Source organism: Anneissia japonica, unplaced genomic scaffold (assembly GCF_011630105.1).
Source record: "Anneissia japonica isolate Jap-2015-1 unplaced genomic scaffold, ASM1163010v1 scaffold281_len866295_cov195, whole genome shotgun sequence".
Taxonomy (NCBI): domain Eukaryota; kingdom Metazoa; phylum Echinodermata; class Crinoidea; order Comatulida; family Comatulidae; genus Anneissia; species Anneissia japonica.
The window spans coordinates 828,907-839,407 of NW_022728190.1; the positions used below are offsets into that span (position 1 = coordinate 828,907).

Consider the following 10,501-nt stretch of genomic DNA (forward strand, 5'->3'; position numbering starts at 1 on the left):
TTATATACTTTCATATTCTTTATTTATTTCTTGTTTTATCTAATAGGCCTATGCAATCACATTCTGGGGTAAAAGCAATAGGTCTATAGTTGAGCACATTGCAAGTTTATAGTATTTTTTTGTGAATGATGTGATGTATTATAATTTGTTTATCTATTTTTTTTATTTTTAAATTGATGGTGTAGTCCGAAATAACAGTGTACTACTACTTATATTTTTAACTAATTCCTTTTGATTAAACAATTTTACAGTTATATTTCTAGTGCAATTCGAATCGTGATGTAATTTAATGTGTTTTGTATTTTACGCCAAATGCACCATGAATTTCCAACATGATAAACCGCAGTATTTCTTTAATAAAATAATGTAACAAATGTGTAAAATATTTAATTTATTCTGCAAAATTGTCCTATGATACGAATGCTGCATTTTATTACTTAGACCTATAAGGGCACATAGAAACAATTATTAGATTATCACTCTATAAAAAAAAATTGATGAGGGAGGGCGTTTTTTTTTTTTAATCTGAACAATAGATTATTTCGATTTTGTTTTTATCGATGAGGGAGGGACTGTTTATATTTGGTCTGTAATAGTAAACATTGTATAAAAATTGGTTTAATTTTATAGTTTCTTAAAGAAATTGTATTTGAAGTCACAAAATACATTTTTTTTTAGTTCCCGCATCAATATTTCCCGAATTTTTGACGCAGGCGGGAGTGATAACCTAATAAAAAAATTTATTTGCCCTAATAACCTTTTCTATAGAGTTTTCAGATTTATACTGGCATAAGTGTCCTTCAGGGCGCATAACTCACAAAAGAATGAACGAACTACATTTTATCTGTCTGTTTATACAGACGTGTGTCTGTGTACTTATACAGGGTTTTTGAAGAAGTGTAACAAAACATGTTGGTATTGATTTTCACAGCACTGCAGAAGAAAACAGTTTGGTCGAGTGATTAGAAGAGTGTTTTTCACACTATCCCAGGTTTGAATCTCATGATGTCTTTTATTATTGCTTTCATTATCTTTAATTAATTGTCCGTACTAAACTTAACATCTTATTACCGGTCAAACCATTTAGATATCAGCACTACACTGAATACATTTTTTTTTTCATGGGGACAATATATGTGTGGGAAATTCATACAGAGAAGATATATAATATGGGCGGAGGCATACACACTTAGAATGCCCTCTAGATTTAAAAGTAACCACGTTGTACATAATGTTTGATAATGTAACTTAATTAATTTCGTACATTAGTCATGCATATCGATTTTGATATAAAGTTTTAAAATATGTCAATCATATTATTGAATTCCAATCGTTAGACATAATTCGATATTATGTACTGTATACGCCTACTAAAATGTCGAATGGACAAAAATTAAACAAGACTATGATTCAGGAATCAATAATATTATGTGCATTTTCAAAATATTGTAATAACTAAGCACAAGGCAACTGATAAAATGTATAGACATAGGCTATAATTCTCTGTGATAAAATTGAGGAAATCCTTAAAAGAAATCAATTTGAGAAATATTTATCTTAAAAGTTTCAAATATGTTACTGACTTTCAATAGTACCGGTACCAACAGGTACCGGTATCATATTATTATTACTGTGGATTGGATTGGATTGGATTTATTCGGTGTAAACACCAAGAATAGCCCACGAAAGTCTAGAATAAGACTTATTTCCAGTGGGGTCCTTCTGGTGGTGATTGGTCAGTACACCGGGAGACAATCCCCTACTCTTTTCCGAACAGTGTACTGCGTTTTTTAACGTGCACATGGGCCACAATGCACACGGGACCTACGGCTTAAACGTCTCATCCGAAAGACGGTGCACTATTGTAACTTGTGTTTCAGCCCTCTAGCTGAAACACAAGGAGAGGCAGCGATGAGAATTGAACCGGGGACCTGGAGATCACCACGGTGCCGGTGAAATAGAAACATGTTTTATCAGTTTGATGATGGCCAAGGGGATGAAAGAGACAGAAGATCAAATGGAATAATAATAGGTTTTATTTCAAAAGGAAATTTTAAATAGACGGAGTGGAGACCACGGTAATGGGCCTTTCAATCAAGCACCGCCTCTTGGGTATTAGGTCCTACAAAAAGATAAAACGTACGGGAATAGGCCTACGTGTTCGTGGATGGGATGGGAGTATTCTTAGAGGCGATCTGATTGGTCAACTGTTTAGTTTGATTGACACTCGAGAAAGGTCAACTGAATTCACCAGCACAAAACATTTGAAACGGCACCTCATCATCAGTATTTTGAAAATGAATCACCCGGTATGGTAGTCATTAGCATTCATCTATAAGGCATGCTCTGTCTTTGATAACATTTTAACTATATTGCCAGACGCAAATATTAGCAGCGTGTATGCTTTCTTTATATCTAAAATATGTTTTCAGATCGCTCTGCTGTGCCAACCAGCTTAGCAAAGTTTTTATTTACTCGTGTATATTTTACAACATATCCAATATTTCAGAATCTTCTTACCGGTACTGGACTACAGTATTCCTAACTGCACAACCATTGTATTGCTTCTTGATTTTTTAAAAATATATCGACATGTTGTTTGAAAAAAAGAATTGAATTGAATGGAATTCATGGTTCTGAATCTAAATTAGGATTATAAGTACATAATGGCTAATTCGGCGTTCCATAGTCAAGAAAAAAAAATTGATCATGCAATGTGTGACGCGTATCGGTTAAGCATAGCAAAGGCTAGGAAAGAGAGAAAAGCAGGCAGGAGGATGCAAAGCCAAGATTATTTGAACAGTACGGCTTCGGCCTGGCAAGCATGGTGTAGGAATGCACTGAAAGGTTTGTTGTTTCTTTACAAAACTAATTTGGTATTTTCCTGAATGCCCATCCTTATGGTCTAGCCATACACTCTCTAGGCCATGGTCCATGAATGATGGGTGTCAGGATAGAGGCCAACATTAACAATGGCTTCGGCATATTTTTTGTACTGTTACAGTAAGTAGCCTGCTACAACTTCCAAGTTGCTTAGCTAGGCTAGATTATCTCCAGTTCATCAATCCTAGGTCTAGACCGTAAGCCTATTCTAGGCAACAACTCCCTGGCCTAGCTACTAATGCATAGTATAACCAGGGAGTTACACGGGGAGTTACCATAGTCTCTATAACAACTCCCTGGTATAAACAAGGTAAGTAGGGCTAGGTATACTACTATTATCTTGATTGTTTAATACTAAAAATAGGCCTTTTCCACGAATCGGTAGACTAGACAAGTGATGACAAACATTGCGAATCGGCGGCGCGTAACCAACAGAAATAAGATAAGCTTTTGGGCTGATTTTCTTTAAATGTTATTTAATTTTAAAAATCATAACTCCATAACGGGGCGTCGTATCCAAATACATTTTTTATCATTGAAAAAAAATTGAAAAATGTTTTTGACCTCTGAAAACAAGGGAAAAAGAAAAGCCTATCAATTCAAATTAGTGTATTAAAATATTAAATAGGCCTATGCATTACAGTGCAGTAGCATAATACTTTCATATTGTTACTGTTCCAGGTACAGATAATATACAGATTTCTCTTCAAGTTATGTTTTAAAAAGAAGTATAGTACTGTACTGTACAGTACATACTGTTTTTAACACAGGAAACTCTCATATGGTAACTAAAACAATGCTGGCACTGTAATGCATAGACCTATTTTAATACACTACTTAGATATGCTTTTCTTTTCATCATTCCTGATGATGACATAATTAATGTCGAAATATTGAATCCCAACACGATGGCGTGTATTTCAATACTTGGAGTATGTATTATACTTTCTTTTCTTTTTCCATCTTGATTTCTGAGGTCAAAAAACATTTTCCATTTTTTTTTCTCAATCATATAGTGTGGTAGAATAGTCTTTTAAGAATGTTTTCCAGAAAAAAATAATGTGATACAACCTTCCGTTATAGAGTTTTTAGATAACATGAGGACAAGAATTCAGATCATCATCATTTATAATCATGTCATCGTCGTCGTCGTCGTCATCGTTGTCGTCGTATTATCATAATGTTATATCATTATCATACACTATGTCATATTATTGATTGTCGTCATCATCATTCACAGCAATACCATCATACATAGCAACATCATTAACATAGAATCACAACAAATAAATAATAAAAAGGAAGTAGGAACACACTTTAAGTACTGTAAAAAAAAACAACTAACTAAATTGAAGAAAATATATTAAATATAAAAGATCATCTATACTGGTTAACTTTAATATTAATGTTAAAGTTTAAAATGAGAAAGTGTATTTATGCTCTTGAGGTCATTACAATAATTAATTTAACAATTATTAATCTTACAGAAAATAAACAGACTATTATCTCAGTCGGAGTGGGATTGTTGGTTGTTGTAGTTGCATGGAAATACTTTTACAAAACAATGTCCAATAATGGAGAGAAAGGTGAGCCTGATGAAGGCAATGACAAAACGAGATCAGAAAAATCAACATCCTCAAAAACAAAAGAGACCAGCAAATGCAAAAGAAGCATTGCTGAGAATGGAGAATCAAGAGAAAATTCTGAGTCTGAGGAAAATTTAAATGATGATGAAGAATTCCTAATAGGAAAAGGAGAAAGAAAGATCAAAGTCATCATCAGGCGTGGTGACATCACCAGGGAGGAGGTTAATGTCATTGTCAATGCAGCGAATGGTAGACTTCAGCACGGAGGAGGTGTTGCAAGAGCTATTGCTGTGAAAGCTGGAATAGGTATCGATAAAGAAGGTAAAGATAAACTCAAACAAAGAGGAAGTGCCTTGAACGTGTCAGAGGTGTTGCACACTTATGGTTATGATCTTAAGGCAACGTATGTCTTGCATGCTGTTGGACCAATTCGTGGTAGAGACAGCCATTTTCACTCTCTTTTGGAGGAAACATTTAAGAATTGTTTAAAATATGCAGATGAAGAGCTTGAAGCTAAATCTATTGCACTTCCATTAATTAGCTCTGGCATATTTGGAGGACAGAAGAAAGAATGTGCAGATGCCTTATTTGAAGCTGTTAATAAATTTGTAGAGAATGAAACATTTAAAAACGTAGAAGAAATTCGACTTGTGAACATTGATGCTGAGGCCACTGATGCAATTAAAGCATCTTTTTCCAAATCCAAAGCAGGTCAAAGTGCATCATAGACAATAATTTACAGTAATTTTTGTTTAACTTGGATTGCCACCCATTACCTTCATACTCAACTGCATTGGTTTTTGTAATAAATGAAACAAAAAATAGGAATGTACAACTTACCACTTATTATATCATTAAAATGGTGTTTTTCATCTTCTTTAATTAGCAGTTTGCCCTCCAATTTGAGATTATGACCTGAAAATTTGGGGTGGTCTTGGGGTTTATATTTGTGTTAAAAGAAGATTGTTATTTGGTTCTATGAAAGAATTGGTTTCAAATTAGAGAAGTCTCGGAATTGGTGGGGTCTCGAATAAATTCACCCTTCAATTTAAAACCACCCTTGGGACCTGATAATTTGGGGTGGTCTTGAGGATGATCTCCAATTAGAGGATTAACTTTGTGTTATAAGATAAATTGAAGATTGTTATTTGGTTGTTTGAAAAAGTGGTCTCAAGATTAGAGTGGGCTTGGATTCGAGGGTGTACTGTATATTTTTGATCATTTAAAAAAAATAATGATTATTATTAAATTATTAAAAAAGTTTGCTTACAATAAATGATTATGATATTCATAAATTACCAGACCATTCAACGAAGGAGTTCTGGTTAATATTTCTTATTTCAGTTTATTAGCACATCTAAGGCCTAAATATATATATGCTTCACAATTCTTGACAATTTATTATTATTCTCCTGATGATGATTGAAGCTGAATGAACCATGAAAATTGTGTTGATAAAATGCCTGCAGCATCAGATGTTACCTGTACACTATATAACCCAACATTTTATTTTTTTTCCCCCAAAAGGCCTCTGAGACAATTATATGCCTCCAACTGCCAGTCCCGTGGTTGTGCACTTTTTCCAGCCCTACTATTAACACCATGGAATGCATAATCAGCTCTATATCTGAGGGAATGTATCCAATATAGATTTTGTAAAAAAACTGATTTTTATTTTACAGATTTTGGTACGGTACATTAGATATTAAAATAACAGAAATTGTAGAGTACTAATTTTCCAATAAATGGCGTCCAATTATTGCAGTATTTATTGTAATCAAGAAACGTACTTGATTGATAAAGCATGATTTAAAAATAATAATAGATTGCTTTAAAGTTAGCCTCTGATTACAATATTTGTGACTACAGTACATACATTAAAGTGATTACCATGCTGAAAAAGACTACCGTATTTGGATACATTGTTATTTTTTTAAATGAAAGTTATGTTTTAGAATGGAGGTATAAAATTTGATGCTGTACGTCCATGGTTTTAGAGAAGATATTTAGAGGAGTAAAAATTTGTGATCAAACTCCAGCAGTTTAATAAGAGGGATTAAGAAACCGATTACTCCAGATATAAATGATGATGATGATTATAATGATGATGGTGACGATGATGATGATTATGGCGACGATGATGATAATGATGACGATAGCGACGGGGATGATAAATTTTATTTAAAAAACTGGTTTCATATACAAAACCGCATATAAAATTGAAATATATATAAGAGTGGATAGAAACTGCTTTTTTATGTTTGCAATATTTGTGATTATAAAAATACATTAAATTGATGTTATACTTATTGTTATCATTGATATTATCGCTTCGTCCAGATGCTGCATAGGCTTTGAGGAATGTAGAAGTAGAACATGAAAACAATGATAAACTTTATTTCGAAAACTGGTGTCCATATATGGCCCAGACGACATTTCCAATTTTAAATACTTGGAACTGAAAAAAGGAAAATTTAATCTTTTCTTTAATCTATGTTATGTAAAATTAAATACTGTATAAAAATGAAATTTAAAACAACCGATATCCGAACAAAGTAAAGCCTTTACAAGATAAGCACTCGTCAGCTGCAGTCACAATCACTGGATTGTTTAAAAATTTATTTCTTGAGAAATAAACTACCAGACACATAATTTTTAATACATACTGTATATAAAAAGACATTTTAATTGAGTTGTTAGATCTCCAGTCTTTGTTGTAGGTTCTTATGTTTGTGAATGTTCGTGATACCAACTAACACAATCCCCTACCCTACAGTATATTTCAACACACAGGTTCTCTCCTGACCATTTTATTGGAAACCAAACCTCAAGGAGACACCCAACATTTTTAGGCCATGTTATTCAAATAATCTATAAAAATTAAAAAAAATAAAATTATACTTTGTATATTTCAATAAGTTAACCTCTCAACTGAAAATTAGAAAAAACAATTTCTTGCAAATTGATAAAAGTTGTAATGAAGCCGTGTTAAAGTCTAAACAATATACTGTACACAGATTATAAAAGGCAGCACTCTGAGACTAACTTTGATGTAATTTATTCAACTTTGAATAATTGATGTAATTTATTCAACTTTGAATAAATTACATCAAAGTTAGTCTCAGAGTGCTGCCTTTTATAATTTGCCAATTGATAACACACATTAAAATATACAGTACAGTATACAAGACCCGGTAAACTGTATTGTGGTCCGGTGAACACACAATTACACACACAATACGGTAATACGGAACAGAGCCATATATAATTATAAACAGTTGCGACATTCCTCTCTTCGCGGTTTCCGAAAGTCCCGTGGTAGGCCTACACACGGCGTCTATTTTTGTGTCCAAATCTTCCCGATGAACACATGCAATGTATATGAGTTCGGTATATTACACAGTATTTTCACATGTTTAATTGTGTTTACTAATGTTATTACTTAATTAATAACTACTTAATATCAAAAGCGTGATTCTATTTATCTTAAGAATTCGAATATTTACGCGTGTCACGCGCTTGATAATTAAATGCGAATTACATGGAATTACATATATATTATAATTGGAATGTTAAACGTTCGTCTATTTTAATCAATGTCTGAAAAGACCTGCCTTTCTTGTCAAAACAGGTATGTTTTGCTCTTCACGTAGGCCTACACAATATCAGTTTATATATTGCGGCCATCCAACTGACCTATACTAGTTTAATATTTATAAATAATAATCAAATTAATATTATACAAGATAGGGCTCGCTCATATTTAATTTTAAAGAACAACAACATAGATACCCTATTTACGGATCATTGAAATCACTAAAGCCGGCGGCCAAAAAAGCTAAAAGTAATGAATCTGGCTGTTCAAAATTGGGCTGCCAACACTGATTTGATAAATAATTTCCTGACAGTGATAATTAGGTGTACTATCAATTTGCGAACGAAAATGATGCAGCCCACTTGACATTTACTCTTTTAATATTTATTACTATAAATAATAATAATAATAATAATAATAAGGAATGATTTTTAGCAAAGAAACCTTACAGTAGTATGAACACCTAAAGATATGGCTAGCACATTTTCTTCAGTAGTCATCTAAGTTGGTAAAACGACAATGTCGATAAAATAGGCCTTATTTTATTTGATTATGATCTCGAAAATAACTTGTTGTTTCTCTTTGCAAAATTCAAGGAAAATACTAGGATATTTTGTTGTTTTATTATCGTTTTTCCCACAGAAATTAAATAACATAAACAACATATAGGCCCTATGCAATCGAAACTAATATAAAAGAGTAACCAATCCTAATTACATTTACATTTTGATATTTAGAGGCCTATATGAATAGGCTTATCTGATAGTTAATTAATTAAGTATTTTTTGCTGGTCATCATTTATTTCGCCAAAAAAAGCAGGAGCCACTTCAGGATCTGGCAGGCAGGATTGCCTAATTGAAGAATACTTCGAGGGGCTCTCCGTCTATCGACAAGGATTAAAGAACTGCTTAAAAGAGTAAATTAATTATTACAGTATATATAATATAAAATTGGATATAAACTAGTGAAATCATTAAAAAAATATTTATAAATATAGTTACATGAAATTCAACTGCTAAAAAGATTAAATTAATTTAAATACCAACAGGAACGCGAATCGCGTTGGACACACAGCATGGCTTCTAAATTCTCATATCTGGCTCTGATATACAGAATGGAACTCTAATACAGAATGTTGAAGTGCGCCACCATTAATTGGTATGGAGGTGGTGGCGGTATCTTAACCTCGTCGGAGATTTGTCCAAGAGATCAGTGCGAAGTAACCACATTATAACGCAGTAATCTTTTAAAATGAGATAATTTATTTTGTTAATCGTTTATAATTAAAAACAGTTATGGATGTGAAGATCTTCTTTCTTCTGTTCATTTTTCAAATACGGTAAGCGCCCTGGCTTGTTATTATTCGTTTCTACAATAGTCATTTTATGTTCCCCTTTACTCTAGGCCTAGGCCTAGCCTAGGCTCCTACTACTAGGCCCTAGCTAGGCCCAGGCCTACTATTAGTACTAGGCTACTACTACTAGGCCTACTACTACTAGGCAAGCAAGGGCAAGGCCTATCCTAGCTAGGCTAGGGTAGGCCCTGGTTACTTTACTTTAGGCTTGGCCTAGGCTTTACTTTTAGCAGGATAGGCCTAGATGGGTGCAGGCAGGCGCTATACTATGAATATTCATTACCAAACAGCTATGCTTTCGCTTGCTCTCTGCCGCTATGTTATACCACGTCGTTTTGCCCTGGCTTCCGTGAGGCGCTACAGTAGGCCTAATAATGGACAACCGTACAGAGATGAATACAAAATTAAAAGATGACCTAACTTTATTTGTGTTTTAGTAAGAAATTAATAGGGAGCTGGGCAATTCCATGCCAGAGAGAAAAAAAATCAAAAATTTAAAAAGTAGTCTTTCATATCAAATTTGGTATCAAATTAAAGCTTAATGTCTAGAGTTTCTAGGTATATAATTGCTATTCAATATTGATCGCGATATGATATTTAAAATTATGATTTAGTATTAATATTGCTTTTTTCTCAATATATTCATAATAATGGAAAAATAAAAGTCCATGTAAAATGCCAGTAATATATAAATATGATTAATTTCATTATGATATTAAAAATAGATACATGAGTGAATACAATAAACTTTTGTTTTTTGTTTTCCGGATATCGTTCCGCGTGAATGACATCACAGAAGACGACTAAGAAAAATGTCACACTGTTACCTAAAAAATGCATTTTTTTCAAATATCTTGAAAATATGAAAGTGTGATAAACTGAACATTTTATCCCAAATCAAGTGTATGTGGGTCTATTAAAGCCCCATTCCCGGCAAAATTTCACTAAAAAGGACTTTTTTTAGAAAATATGCATTTGCATTACTCCAATTATTATAAATCATGGAAAAATATTGGCATGAATTTTAGTTTTACGCAAAAGAATAAAAAAAATGAGAAATACAGACTATTTCTCATAAAATA

At 32.9% G+C, this 10,501-nt stretch overlaps 2 protein-coding genes across 3 annotated transcripts in view; both read left to right on the forward strand.

Annotated features, from left to right (window-relative positions):
- Positions 1-2,651: 2,651 nt before the first annotated feature.
- Positions 2,652-6,373, forward strand: LOC117114012 (uncharacterized protein TM_0508-like). The gene is made up of 2 exons (XM_033257538.1): positions 2,652-2,847; positions 4,371-6,373. Exons 1-2 carry the CDS (start codon positions 2,667-2,669, stop codon positions 5,195-5,197), a joined length of 1,008 nt encoding a protein of 335 aa, XP_033113429.1. The 5' UTR covers positions 2,652-2,666; the 3' UTR covers positions 5,198-6,373.
- Positions 6,374-9,239: 2,866 nt separating this feature from the next.
- LOC117113990 overlaps positions 9,240-10,501 on the forward strand; it is a 17,234-nt gene continuing 15,972 nt past the window's right edge. For both annotated transcript variants that reach the window (XM_033257498.1, XM_033257499.1), the window contains exon 1: positions 9,240-9,404. In XM_033257498.1, coding sequence (XP_033113389.1) covers positions 9,361-9,404 — 44 coding nt within the window. In that variant the 5' untranslated portion in view covers positions 9,240-9,360. The remainder of the gene's footprint in view (positions 9,405-10,501) is intronic.